This window comes from Cervus canadensis, chromosome 28 (genome assembly GCF_019320065.1).
Source record: "Cervus canadensis isolate Bull #8, Minnesota chromosome 28, ASM1932006v1, whole genome shotgun sequence".
Taxonomy (NCBI): Eukaryota; Metazoa; Chordata; class Mammalia; order Artiodactyla; family Cervidae; genus Cervus; species Cervus canadensis.
Window position 1 is genome coordinate 50,527,584 of NC_057413.1, and position 14,948 is coordinate 50,542,531.

Consider the following 14,948-nt stretch of genomic DNA (forward strand, 5'->3'; position numbering starts at 1 on the left):
CAGAGGTGAGGAAACTGGGGCGCAGGAATGCTTCATAGTGAATCATTGACCAAAAAGTGTTAGAATTTCCTGACCATTGCTCTTTCCACAATATTACACTGTCACCTTAAGATCAGCAAACAGAATGTTTACGATGTCTACTAACTATAAGGCTTTGTGCCTAAAATAAAAGTTATTATTTTATGATGGCTCAAATTCATCACAATAAATGATAATAACTCAGACAACCAGTCCATCCTAAAGGAAATCAGTCCTGGGTGTTCACTGGAAGGACTGATGTTGAAGCTGAAATTCCAATACTTCGGGCACCTGATGCAAAGAGCTGACTCATTTGAAAAGACCCTGATGCTGGAAAAGACTGAGGGCAGGAGGAGAAGGGTACGACAGAGGATGAGATGGTTGGATGGCATCACCCACTCAGTGGACATGGGTTTGGGTGGACTCCGGGAGTTGGTGACGGACAGGGAGGCCTGGCGTGCTACGGTTCATGGGGTCGCAAAGAGTCGGACACAACTGAGCGACTGAAATGAACTGAACTGAACTGAAATATAGAGCATTTACCATATGTCAGATAGTGTTCTAAGTGATTTACATGGATTCCCTTATTCAATCTTCATAACTACTCTATTAGGAACACAACATTATGACACCAATTTTACCAAACAGAAAACTGATAAACAACGTAACAGAAATTAATTTGCTAAGCCAGGGTTCAAACCACACAACCTGACTTCAAAACCTACTCTACAACATATATATATACACTGCCTTCCGTAATCAATGACATCGATAATGTGCAGGACAAAAGGTGTTCATTAGTATCCTTTTTCTTTGCAACTGTCATAATCAGAATACTTTTTTCCCCTTTGCATTAAATACCAGAATTTTTTAATCTCTCTTCCCTTCTCCATCTTCCTGTCTATCTCTTATCTCCATCTATATCTCTATTTCCTTCCTCCCCCAGTCTCTGTCCCTCTTGTCTCTCTATTTCTTTCTGTTACACACACACACACACACAGTTATAACAATGTCTTCGAGGTCTTTTAATTTTAGCAGAAAGCATCAGACAATTCTTATAATCCTATCAGCAAATTCTGAACTGACAGTCTCTCTTGATTGCCTGTGACATAGATTGCAGCTCTCACTAGAGACCTTTCTTTCACTGGATCTCAGTCAGTGACTACAAAGAAATTATTTGTTTCCTCTTATTTTCAAGAACTGTGTTTCTCTGGACTTCCTTGATGGTCCATTGTTTTAAGACTCCAGGCTTACTCTGTAGGGGGCATGAGTTCTGTCCCTGTTCAAGGGACTAAAGTCCCACATGCTGAGTTGTCCAGACCAGGAAAAAAAAAAAGAATTGTATTTCTCTGTCTTCCCCAGAGAACAGACAGTTGCACTTGGGATGTGCCGCTTTCATCTCATATCCAGTGTCCGGCATGCAGTGTGTTGTAAATGTAGGAAGGAAGGCAGGAGGGAGAGAGGGAGAAAGGGAAGGAGGAAGTGAGGGAGGAATATATGAAAGACTGCATGATCCACATTTTCTGGATCACCTGTTCCTGGAGAAGGAGTTCACAGGTGAAATGGAAATAACATCTCCGTTCACCCAGTGGCTCTGGTCTAACCCCCTAGGGTCAGCCTTGGCGCCTTCCCTTCTTCATGCTGCACAACAGACCCACCAGCAAAAAAAAACCTCTGGGCTCTCTCTTCCCAACCACCTCAACCCTGCCCTGATGTCACCAGTGTCCAATCCACCATCTTTCCTTGCCTAGTTTTCCGTCCGCCCCCAGCCTGTCCTCCCTGCCTCTGCGCTTTCTCTGCTCTAGTCTACCAATAAGAGGCAGTCAGAATGTTCCTTGCAGAACCCTTTGATGACAACCCCCCTCCGCCAACACTTACCACTCAGAGTAAAAGTGAAAGTTCTCTCTATGGCTCATCAGGCCCCGAGGTGACCAGTGCCCACTCCCATCTCTCTTTTCCTCTCTCGCTCACCTCACCCTGGCCACACTGCCTCCTCCCTTCCCTACTCGGCATCATTCTCGTCCCACTGTGGGAAGCTGAACAACAGCTCCCAAACACGCCCATGTTCTAATTCCCAGAAACTTCTGTAGCAAAAGGGACTTAGCGAAAGTGATTAATTAAAGGATCTTCATATGAAGAGATTATCCTGCGGGCCCAAACTAACAATTTTCCTTATAAGAGGGACCAGAGAAGTCCGACTGGAAGGCAAGGGGAAGCTGGGGACTTCTGTGGTAGTCCAGTGGTTAAGACTCCATGCTTCCACTGCAAGGAGCGCAGGTTCCATTTCTGGTCAGGGAACTAAGAACCTGCATGCTGCATAGCATGGCCAGGAAAAAAAAAATAAAGGTGAAGCTGAAAGCTGGGGAGAAAGGGAGATGTGACGTGGGCCACGAGTGAAACTTGAACACTGCCCCTAAAGAGTACTGTGCTGCGCTCAGGTACTCGGTCCTGTTGGACTCTTCGTGACCCCGTGGACTGTAGTCCACCTGGCTCTTCTGTCCTTGGGACTTTCCAGGCAAGAATGCTGGGGTGGATTGCCATTTCCTCCTCCAGGGGATCTTCCGGACCCAGGGGTCAAACCCACATCTTCTGCATCTCCTGCATCGCGGGAGGATTCTTTACCACTGAGCCACCAGGGAAGCCCTTTCTAGGAGCAAGGGGGGATGGGGGTTGGGGGGGAGGGCGATGGGAACACACTCTCCCTGGAATCTCCAAAAGGAACCCAGCTCTGATGACTCCTTGTTTCAGCCCCCAAGACTGACTCCCGATTCTGATCTCCAGAATGCTGGAGAATAAATTCGTGTGGTTTGGAGCCACTGTGTTCCTAAGTAATTTGTTAGGGCAGCTGCAGGAAATTAACATACCCGTTATTTTGTTTTATGTTTCTCTATGGCACTGTCCACTGGGCATATTTTATATTTACTTCTTTATGTGTCCATCTGCTCTCTCTCCTGCTATGATGCAAAGTGCAGGGGAGCCTGGACTTTGTTTTCTTCCCTGTTGTACACCCAGAACCTGGCCCAATAACTATCTGTTGAATGAATAAATAAATGATGTATTTTAATTAATTGATCAACACCCGGAAGTGGCTGAGCCTCAATACGAGGTTGGTTGAATACAAAGTTATTAACTTGCATTCCATCTTCTCTGATCTGTCCAGACAGGTAGAAACACACACAAAGGAGAACAGGTATAGTTGCAGCCCAAGGTGTTCAGTTGCTCAGTGACTCTTTGCGACCCCATGGACTGTAGCCCACCAGGCTCAGACTTTGTCCATGGGATTTCCTAGGCAAGAATACTGCAGTGGGTTGCTATTTCCTTCTCCAACGTATCTTCCTGACACAGGGATGGAACCCATGTCTCCTGCATTGGCAGGCATATTCTTCATGACTGAGCCACCTGGGAAGTCCAAGAAGAATTCAATACAGGGAATCAAAAGAGGGTGAAGAGCCTTTTGGGTTCACAGTAGCTGGAACATTAATGGAACATCAGCAGCCCAAGTGACCCACCCCAAAGCAGCCCAGGAGGAGAACAACCCCAGAACCCCAGCAGCAAGCCTGCTAGGAAGATGGTGATCCCCGTTCAATGCAGAGGTTCCAGCACCCACTCCTTGGAGCTGGGAGGAGCATGGAGCTTGAGCTGGTCACCCTCATGCCCTCCACTCCCGGGCAAGACCAGTCACCTGTCTTCATGTCATGCATTTCCACTCCGCATGGAATAAAGAACTGCAGTGGGGGTGGGGTGGGGGTTGAGAAGCTGGGATTAAGCCTGTCCTTCTCACTGAATGATGCTGAGTATCATCTCTTAAAAGGAGTTCACACATAGGAGCTGAGTTTGATTTTATATTGTATGACCCCTTAGCAAACTTAGAGTTAATTAGATCCAATATTTGCTTTAGGGAACTACGGATCTTAAGAACTTAGAAACCATGTGTTACTATCAAATAGTTTTTCCTGTGGCTGGCACCAGTCAGAGATGCCAATACTTCTGCTCCCTCCTATTTCTGTTTGGTTCAATGGTGGTGGCAGGCTAATTTCTGATGAAATCAACACTTTGCCAAATATAAAAATAATGGTCTGATATGCCGGGAATGATGGAGATCATGACAATGATAGTTCATCTTCAACGATCAGGACAATAATGATTCAGGATGTTGATGGTTGCAGGAAGTTACATGGATGCCTCTGTCTTGAGGAAAATATACCCAGTCCTCACTTTTGAAAGATTGCTTCTTTTTTTTTAAACTAACACGGTGGTAAGTGGATATAAAGGCTGGAAGGCGGCTTGAATGCCTCTGTTTGAACTTTGCCTCCTCCGTGGAGACTCTCTTGACTCCTTCGTGCACCCTCGGGCACTCCCAGGATACCCACAGCACTCTGCTTGCTCACTCCTCTATTTCACCAAAATTCACAACTTGCCAGTCTGTCTCTTATACCACATTGTTATTTCTTGAGAGAAAGGGCTCTGTCTACAGACCCATCTCCCTCCCAAATGCTCAACACAATCCCAGGCAAGGTTTGCCAGGTACCTAAATACAAACCATACACTCTGCTTGGTGATTTTAAAAAAGGACCTTGTGGTTGAACAAAAGAGACATGATTTATACACCAAAAACAACTAGGAAAAAATACAGAGTAGGAAATAATTACATATTAAATTAGCAATACATACAGTTAGTGCATTTCACTAAAGGAGTTAATTGGAAACCAGAAAGGGGAGAAATGAGTATAAACTGGGGTTTTCATAGATTTGTAGAGTAATTATTTTTGTTAGCCAGAAGTAGAAGGATTACAAATATGCTGTCTTCACATTAAAGAACTGTGTCAATATGAATTTGGGTGGGGGAATGTTGGGAAAAAAAATCATCTTGATCTATAAAGATGATCTGTTTAGCCCTGAAATGCTTTTTATGTCTTGATAATATTCATAATCATAATCTTTATTAGGCTATCAATCTAATACAAAGATCATCAAAGTTCTTTGTTTAAATATCCCACGGGTTAAACATTAACACCGACGCTAAGTGTCTTACTACTAGTGAAATCGTTTTATCTCATCAGATATTTTAGTTATATTGGTGTCGAAAGGGCAAGCTGAGTAACAGAGGTAACATTTATTGACTATATATGAAGTACTATCTGTGAACTTAGAAACGCTCAGGAGGAAACACTGGTACCTGACTGTAGTCTTGACTTTCACAAACTGTAGTTTTGTTTTACAAAATCACGTTGATGGAGGAAATTTAACCAGACAGAAAAACGGCACTTGACGTCAGTCACAAAGGAAAGGATTTGAGCAACAATTTCTGCTCACTCACAAGCGAACTTTTTTTTTTAATTTTGATTTTCTGCTCATCATGGATTTTTTTTAGCATCCATTTTTAAAACTTTCATTTATTTTTTGGCCAAGCCCCATGGCATGTAGGGTATTAGTTCCCCAACCAGGGATCAATCCATGCACCCTGCGGTGGAAGGGTGGAGTCCCAACCCCTGTACCACGAGGCAAGTACCCTCAAAAGGGAACTCTGAAAAAAGGCTTTGCCCATGGTACAGAGAAGCAATCATAAAACACACACTTTAAATGTACTTTCCAATTCTTGTAATTTTGAGCCGTTCTGGGTGAACCGTGGAATGACTCATTTCATCAGCCCTACTCTTTAATAGATACTGACATCCAAGGAACATAACACCACGCATCTTTCCCTGGTCACTCAGAGCAAAATAAAGCACCAGTTATGCCATCTGCAGGAGCAGGTGTGCCTGTTTCAGGGCATTCCTTACCTTCACAAAGAGGTTAATCTCGGGGCTTGCGGAAGCCGATTCATTTCCTTCTGAAACATCATCAGCAGAATAGCTGGTAGGGGAGGTCTCATGGGTGGAGAAGGCTCTGCTATTCTGGATGGTGAAGCTCGAAGGAGAAGGCAGGTCTGCCTCCATCTCACTTCCATTCTCCTGGGGTTCCTCTGGATCGGACCCCTGGGGCTCCTCTGGGTCGGACCCCTGGGGCTCCTCTGGGTCAGACTCCTGGTCCTTGGTTGGTGAGAACAATTCTTCCAAGGAGATGTCCTTATCCTCCGTGGGTTCCCCTGGGTGGGGGTCCTGAGCCTTAGAACATGTTTCATCAGGCAGGACGTATTCTCCTGTTTCTGGCTGTAAAGAGGCCGAGGTTCTCCCCTGATGCCCAACAGTGTACACGGCCACAGAGTCATATTTGTGGTTTTCCAGCTCATTGACATATAAGTTGTCTCCCCTCCTCACATCTTCATGGACTTCATCGTAGAGGGGACCTCCGTTTTCTTCTGGGTCTGAATTCTCGTACACCCTCTCTGTTTGGACTCTGTTGTAGATGATGGTGCTGTAGTTTTTGTCATTCATGTTTATTGATCTGATAGATCCTTTCGCAAGCAGACCCAAGTAGGTCTGAGATGAGGAAAGGGCTAGAGGATACTGCACCTCTAGCAGAGGAATCAACAGGCTTTTGAAACACAGCAACCAGCCACAGCTATCAATGACAGGTCTCTAACAATCATTTACTGGAGACTTTAGTCGGCAAACCACAAGTCCATTGGACATAAGATAAAGCTTACACAGTCAGTTAACTCCTTCACGCCTGATATTTTCAAGCAGACTCTGTGGTTTTTCTCATTGCCAGCAACTCCAAGATTCTTTGGATCAACTAGAGGTTGAATTATCTTCCCAGTACACATTGAAATTCTGAATCGTTAGCCATTTGTCATTAAGTAGAGCTCCTTCTTCCAACTACCTCCAAATGCTGACAACATTCAAGAAGTCCCTGCTGTTCAGTGGAAAACAATTCTGTGCAATCATAACTCATCCGAGAAGAGCTGAATTTGTTACTCAAAACAACTGTTTGAGCATTGATGCCCTGTGATAAATGAGCTGTATATGTTCCAGTTAGGTGATGGATGCCATTTATGTTTCTTATCTGGAAACACCATGAGGTGATTCAATGGCAGAAGGAAAACAAGATAAGTGCTCTGTTCTATGGTCACATCAGTACAGATCACCCAAGCTAAGGCACTCAAAAGATTTATGGCTTGGGTTTTATTTTTCTCTCTTCAACTTGCATGTGATCATCACAGTCAACACACCTTCACAATAACCCTTTTAGGTGCAGGATACTAATTGAGCACTAAACGCTTGAGTTAGAAGACACACTCTGTCCTCAAAGGACTTCTAAAGCAAAAAACTTTATGCACAAGCTGTCTAGCTGATGTCATCTACAGACGCCACAAATACACAGGCTCTTTGTTTTTTAACCTGGTACTCTAATCTGCTAATTCCTGCTTCCCTTCAGCACACCATGTACATCGTTCTCTTTCAACTAATAACCCAGGTGGGTTGTAAAGGGACTTTTAATGTCTAGAAATCACGTGAAAACTGAGAAGTAACCTGCCTGGTTGACAGGTTTCAAAGCACCTGATGAACAGCTTACTGACAAAACTTCATTGTACCCTTGCCTCCAGTGCTGCATTCAAGAATCTTCTAAAGTGAACTAGAGCATGATTTCTAGAAATCTAGCTTTGTGGGTAGCTTAAAGAACAGATCAAAGGAAAGATGCCAGAGACAGACTTTAAAGTCTATCGATGCTACCCCTTTATTTTATTGAAAAGTGAAGTCTGATAGGTCCGAATGCCTGACCGATTACCATAGTTCCCATAGTACGGTGTTTATAACTCAGTGGAGCCCCAGTTTAAACCCTTGTCACAATCTCAGCACGGGAGAAAACCTAAACGGTCATTCATTCTAAATGATTTTACATTTGAAGGCAGCCTGGAACCTAGAAAAGGGAAGCAAATGGTCCAAGTTCTCACAGTGAGTTAATACTAAGCTGATTTCAATTGTGATTTCTTAACCTCCAGCTCAGTGATCTTCCTGTCACTCACTCCCTTCCTAAGTCAGTGTTTTCCAACTTTTTCTCCTGATCATAAAACCTCCCAACTCACCCCATCCCTAAAAGATTCTTTTTAGATATTTCTCCCATGTAATTAAAATACTGCCGATATACTACATATCTGTTAACATACTGTATATACATCTGTGCTTTATACATCCAAAAAAAAAAGTAATTTTTTTTCACTGAAGAACTAGTTTTCACTCTTCTGGATGTAGTATCGCTTCTTTTGAAAATTATGTGCTTCCACTGCTAGAACCATTCCAGGGTTCTAGGGTGACCCTTTGTGCCATCCTCCATCAAAAATATGTGCCATCCTGCATCATTTCCAAATAATAATATCCTACAATCTGAGCTTATGTACTCCGCATGCTACCAGGTCCCTACCAAGATGACTTGGTGTGTCCAAGGCGGCCGGTTAAACTTAGGGCCCAAGATCACACAGATATTTTATACATTCAGCCCCCTTGTTAGCCTATCTCAGGACATGCCTATCATGATTTAGTTATAGGTTGCAATATAGAACTGGTCATCCTGTTAAAGCATAAATCAGATCATCTCTCTCTCTGCTCAAACTCATATAATGGCTCCTCAAAGTCCTACAGTGACCCACATGCATTCGTGCGTGCTCAGTCGTGTTTGGCTCTTTGTGACTCCATGGACTATAGCCCGCCAGACTCCTCTGTCCATGAGATTCTCCAGGCAAGAATACTGGAAGGGGTTGCCATTTCCCCCTCCAGGAGATCTTCCAGACCCAGGGATCAAACCCAAGTCTCCTGTGCCTCCTGCATTGGCAGGTGGGTTCTTTACCACTAAGTCACCTGGGAATCCCTGTAGTGACCCGTGACCGACAAAGCCCAGGAAAATCTATACCAGCTTTCCTATGCCCACTTTTCTCCCCCTGGCTTATGCTGCTGCAGAGGATATGGCCTTGTTGCTGTGCCTGGAACACTCTGGATCCTTACACTGGCTGTTCCCCCTACCTGGAATACATTCCCCTTGGATATCTGCATAATCAACTCTCCAAACTCTTCTAAGTTCCTGCTCATACATCCCTTTCTCAATGAGGCCACTCCAACTGTCTTATGTAAAATGATGACCTATCCCAACTCCTATCTCTGCCCTCTCCCCATTACTAAAAGCCTTTACCTGGCTTTCTATTTATTTTTTCCATAGTACGTATCACCTTCTAATAAGATATATACATTACTTATTTATTATATGTCTTGACTTTGTTTTCTGTCTTCTACCACTGGAGTATAAGTCCTATATGGGCACAGATCTCTGTCTGCTTTTTCATTATGGTTTCAAGCACCTAGAATAGTGCCTGGCACATATTATTCAATACATTATTTGTTGAATCCATTTTTGTGATTGTTTGGTATCTTTGTCCTCTACTGGACACGCAAAGCCCATGACTATTTTTCTCATCAATGCATACCTAAAGTCTAACAGACATCTGACACATAATAGGTGCTTATTAAATATTTATTTTATAAACAACTAAAATGGAGATGAATCTAGAATTCAAGCCATTTTACTCCTGGCCCATTTTCTTCCTGTGTTATCTCATCACTATACTGTAAACTCCTGCAGAAAGAAGCTGGGTCTCCCATAGCACTTTGTATACAACAAGTTGGCTTGTTTGCTTATAAAAGGAAGAGTCCCTCAGCCAATTAATCAATTAGGAAGTATTCTGAGCGCCCCGTATGACTGTGACATATAACCTAGGGAAAGAAACGAGACATACATTCATTTTCTCGAGAAGTTCTAAGAAAGAACCTGTGTGCTTTCTGAAACACAAGTTTGCTTATATCACACCCATGTTTGGAAATCTTCGATGAAAACACATACAGGAGGATGTCTGTTTCAAGATTTTTCACAAATGGAACCAAGTCCATCTGTCCAGCCAGCGTCTCCCTCAGCAACCTCCCTGAAAGTCCTGCTCTGCAGCGGAAAAGTGGCTCTTCCCTGAATACACGGTCCCATTTCCTGCCCCTATGCTTTTACACGTATGGTGCCTCCACGGGGCAAAATGCTACTCATTCCACCAGATATAGGATATAAATATACATAAGGCATGATCGGATGTGCACACACAACTGAGGAAATATACAAATTAGCTATTCCACAAAAAGGATCCAACTGGGACTACAGCAGCCCTGCCCATTCATTGTCTTAGATAACTGGGGGGCCAGCGTCTAGTCAACTGTGGGGCCAGCGTCTAGTCGTCTGCGTTGCAAGTACAAAGACTCAATTTGGTAAGTTTATACAGGGCTTTTCAAACACTGTAGAACTGAGTCACCTTAACCAAACTGAAAAACAAAACAGAACAAATATCAGTTTATCAACATAAAGGCCAATTTATTAATTTACCCTCCAAAGCATAACTGCCCCATCGACCTGAATATCTGCTCAAGATAATAAGCATGATCTCTTCACAGCAGCAAAGTCTACACAGAGAATCAGTTAAGGTAATATCCTCACATTATGATTATACGATGTCTCTAGGATCTGAGACAATACCCCTAATTTAAAAACCCAAATCAGTGATTTGTGCATTTTCTTATCCTGATCAGTCTTATTAGGAATTTTTCAATTCTATTTCTTTTTAAAAAATGTTTGACTTTATTAATAGTCTCTATTGTTTCTTTGTAATTTCATTAATTTCCGCTCCTATCTTTATTATTTCCTTTCTTATCCCCTTTTTGGTTTTACTTTTTTGTTGCTGTTTGTTTTATATTCTAAGATAATTGTGATGGACACATACCACTGGCATTTAACTTTTCTTCTTTTCTAATATATGCATTAAAAAAAATTTTCCTCTAAGGACAGCTTTATCTACATCTCGCAAGTTTTGATATGATTTAGTTTCCTTGTCATCCAGTTCAAAATACTTCCCATCTTCTGTATAGATTGTTTTCCTTTATCCATGAGTTACTTATATCAATCTATTTTAGAACAGTTGAAGATTTTCTAGTTATATTTTTGCTATTGATTTTTAGCTTAATTTCACTGTAGTCAGACAAAATCGTTGTTATGATTTTAATCTACTGAAATTTGTTTTGAGATAAGTGGGAGTGACCTCATGGCTGCAGGGTTTCAGAAGAGGGCAAGGTCCCCTGGGTTGAGCGTTAAGGAAAAGGGAAAGTGAGTATCTTAGATGGTAGAAGAGACCCAGACAATGAAGTGGAGAAGGGTGATTAAGGTATGAAATGTGATGCCAAATCAAGAATTCACAGTGATGGAGATAAACCAGACTGGCTGGTGTATGTGGATTCTGGGGGAAAAAATAAGAGAAGTTGGCAATACTTAGGTTGACTGTGGATAACCTTGAATGCCAAGATCAGAAATCTGAGTTTTATGCTCAGAGGATGATATGGAGGATGAGCAGACACATAACACAGAAAGTCATTCAATTCCAGAATGATTTACACTCCAACTGGCTTTAAGACAGAGACATGTGCTCAGAGAAAACCACTTCCCGTAGCTGGTGTGGCTTGTTGGAGCAATGTGGTCTACTGACACGTCACAATGCAACAACCACATTTCAGTGTGGGCACGGGGAGTGGGTAGAAGGCATCTGAGAACTTGGGATGGTTGTGCTAACTGTGAACGTGCCCCCACTCCCCTGGCAGTCTCGCGTCCTTGGAGTTCCATCTAACACCATTCCCAACCGGTCACTGAATAGCTTTATTTTTGTAACCTTCATCTCATTGTTCCAAAGTTCTGAATTTCATTCCTCACAATTTTGATTCTGCCATCATAGCCCGCCATAGGTATCTCTTAAAATTTCACCAAACTTTCTTACTTCTCAAATTGTGAAGTCTTCCATGTCTTGACTTGTCCTTACATTAGTTGGTCTACCTCAGTGCTACTTTAGATTATACGCTCTGGGAGAAAACCTAAAGGTCCTACAAGCCTGAGTAAAAGTCATTTATATATGATGTTTTATTACTTAGAGGAAATGACAAAATAGAAAGAAGGATAATATTAAATATTAGGAAGGTGAGCGATAGAATGCTCTTTGCTCAAACTTGAATTTAACTTGAATGGAAGGGACGACAAGGTTGTTTAAATAAATTTGATAAAGAAATTGAACACGGAGAAATGATGTCATTTTTTAAAGAGAATGAACTACACACCCTCAAGCCCTCAGGCTGCTTCATCCTCCCCCTGCCCCGGCCACGCTGACTTACCCAGGCTGGGAACACACCCTGAACCCAGAGCCCCACCCTCACTGACGTCTCCCGGTCGTCCCCTTGCCCTTCCTCTTTATTCAGACTGAGTCTTGTTTTCTCTCTCCACTTCCTCCCTCTGCTGTCTCCGACATGACCACAGCCTGACCCCTTAGTAGCCGTCTGTCACTTCCCAAGAACCTCCTATCACTTCTCTGGAACCTTGGGTACAAAAGAAGAGCAACTGGAAGCAGATGGACTTGCAGATGCTCAAATAACTGCCCAGGGAGCCAGCTTCAGAGAGAGGCGAGGAGAGATGGGGATGCCCCGAGCTGCGCTTTGCCTGCATGTTGAAGGGACTTGAGGAAATACCAAGTTTGCTCAGTATTTAATGAAGCATTACTGGGCTGCTTTGCATTCTTCAGCCTAAAGGGAACATGCGTTCTTTCCACCATAGACAACTTGACTGCTCTGAGCTCTCACCCCACCTTCTTCCAGTACATTTCTCCATCTTTGGGAATTTTACTTTGTGGTGTGAAGGGTTCCAGGGTTTTAATATTTGGGGATTTTTTTTTTTCTCCGAAGACATCCAGGAAGTTTGGCTGGGTATTATAAAACTAAAAGTAATCTATCTCAGTCATGATCTGAGTCATCACTCTGTATGTTGTATACTTCTCTAGATAGTCTTCATTCATATCTGAGGGGCACTGGTTCCAGGATGTCCCAGGGATCCCCAAACCCACGGATGGTCCATCTCTGATGTAAAATAGAGTATAGGCGCCCTCCATATCCTTGGGTTCTGTATAACAAATACAGACCGGACTACAACTATAATGTAAACTGTAACTCTGAACCATCCAGAAAAGATGAAGGGCTGCGGGCTTTGAAGATGAAACATGAGGAATGATTCCACTGGGTTGGGAATGAAAGCCTGAGTAAACCGTCCTTTCACACTTCAATTTTATATTTTCCAAACTGTATCGCCCAAGGCCACTGCCTTCAAGTTATTCCACAATAAACACACTTACCTGGAAATAAGTACGCAGCTGCCATTTTCAGCTTCTTAGGTTCCTGCTGTGGCATCAAAGATGTCTGTGTTTTTATATTAAGGAGATTTATTTCCATTATAAGTGCAGTTCGTGCTTATTATAAAAAAGATATTAAGAATCATTTGCAATTCCACTATCCAAAGGTAATTATGTTAATTTTCTCTTACTCCTTTTCTACCCATATATTGTTAATCGGAATTATGGTTATCTTTGTATTCTGCTTTAAAAATATTGACATTATACAGTATATTTACATGGAATTTAAGTGAATTTATATAAGAGCAGTATTTTCCAGTCAACTCAAAATTAGCTGATATAATTTGTCAATGTAGAAAATTCAAACACTTTTTTTTTTGTCAAGCCAAATGACTTTTTAAAAGGCAAAGGATTTTGTTCAAATAAGTGACGGGCCCAACTAACCAGACAATAAAATGGGGAGCTCTTTGATCGTTCCTGCCTCTGTGCACTCTCCAGGTTGTGACGTGTGACTCTGTGGCAACACCAGGTGATATTCACAGCAGCGCAGAGCTCACAGAATGCAAGGGAGCTCAAGACTACCTATGATTTCCTTTAAATATCCCTACCTGCAGATAAGGTACTCAATTTATCTACACGTTTAAATTCTCTCGTGGTTTTAATTTACCTTTGGGTGAGGAGTGGGCAGACCTGGGAAGCAGAAAAAGGAAACTATGGAATTGTGGGGTTAAAAAAAACAACAACACAAGGTTTCCTTAAGTGTTTCTTGTTTACAAAAATTATGAAGATGAAGGGCGAATGTTTCAGAACATGGGGTAAGGGAAACATCGGTGCCAAACAGACCCGACTCTCCCACTTACCTTTCCTGGGGCTTGGTTTCCTTATTTGTAAAAACGGAAATAACATCTTCTTCAAAGTGTTGGTGGAAAGTTTAAATGAAAAAAGTATGTGTGAAGCCTCAAAGCCTGGCAGATTGGGCACCGTGTTCAGTGTTAGTTTCCAATCCTTCTCCCACAACTAAGCTGCATTTGTTTGAGAGCTCATAATGAAGAGATTCTGGAGGGGGAAAAATGAGTAAAAGTAACATCATGACATGTTAGTATGTTAATGGAACTTAGTTCTACTCTGAACTGCATTTATTATTATGCATTTTGGGAGTTATTTTCTTTCCATAACCCTGATAACTCCTTTAAAACATAATTATATTTTGCATTTTTTGTATTAAGTGAAACCTGAAAGACATTTACAGACAGTATTTTGCACGATTGGCCAAGTACGCAGTAAGGCAGGTATTCCCAAGTCCACTTTACAGATTTGAAAGTCATGGCTCAGGCTGCTTTTCTGGTGTGTGTTTATAACACTAAGATTAGGGTCCCTCACATCTGACACTGAACTTTTTCCACAGCTCAAGATTGCTGTGATCATTAAAAGAAAAGAGTTGAAAATGTAAACTCTGTAAGTGCATCTCTGTAGAGTCAGTATCAGATGTCTGTAACTGAGCCAGAATGACAGATCATGCAATAAAACTGAATATGTTTTTATTAAAGGCAAGCCCAGTTTGTAAGAAGGATCAAGTTCAGAAACAAGCGGCGGGGTTTAGCAGCTCTGAATGTTTCCTTTCACTCATAGTCCACCAGGGGGCACTGTTACCCGCCCTCAGCGCGGACCTGGAGCCACCTCAAGAGCTGTTTCCTTCTTCTGGGCTAAAAATCTAGGTAATGGTTACAGGTGACAGAATTCCTGGTCTGATGGCTTTTCCCTATTTCTTAATTATTTTTCGTTGAGGATGAGGTGCCTCAAATTCAAAACATGT

At 42.4% G+C, this 14,948-nt stretch overlaps 1 protein-coding gene across 1 annotated transcript in view; it reads right to left on the bottom strand.

The window, feature by feature from the left end:
* The window catches only part of CLIC5 (chloride intracellular channel 5), a 162,653-nt gene extending 156,113 nt beyond the window's left edge, over window positions 1-6,540 (bottom strand). The window contains exon 1 of the mRNA XM_043449464.1: window positions 5,799-6,540. Coding sequence (XP_043305399.1) covers window positions 5,799-6,392 — 594 coding nt within the window. The 5' untranslated portion in view covers window positions 6,393-6,540. The remainder of the gene's footprint in view (window positions 1-5,798) is intronic.
* Between the last annotated feature and the right edge of the window lie 8,408 nt (window positions 6,541-14,948).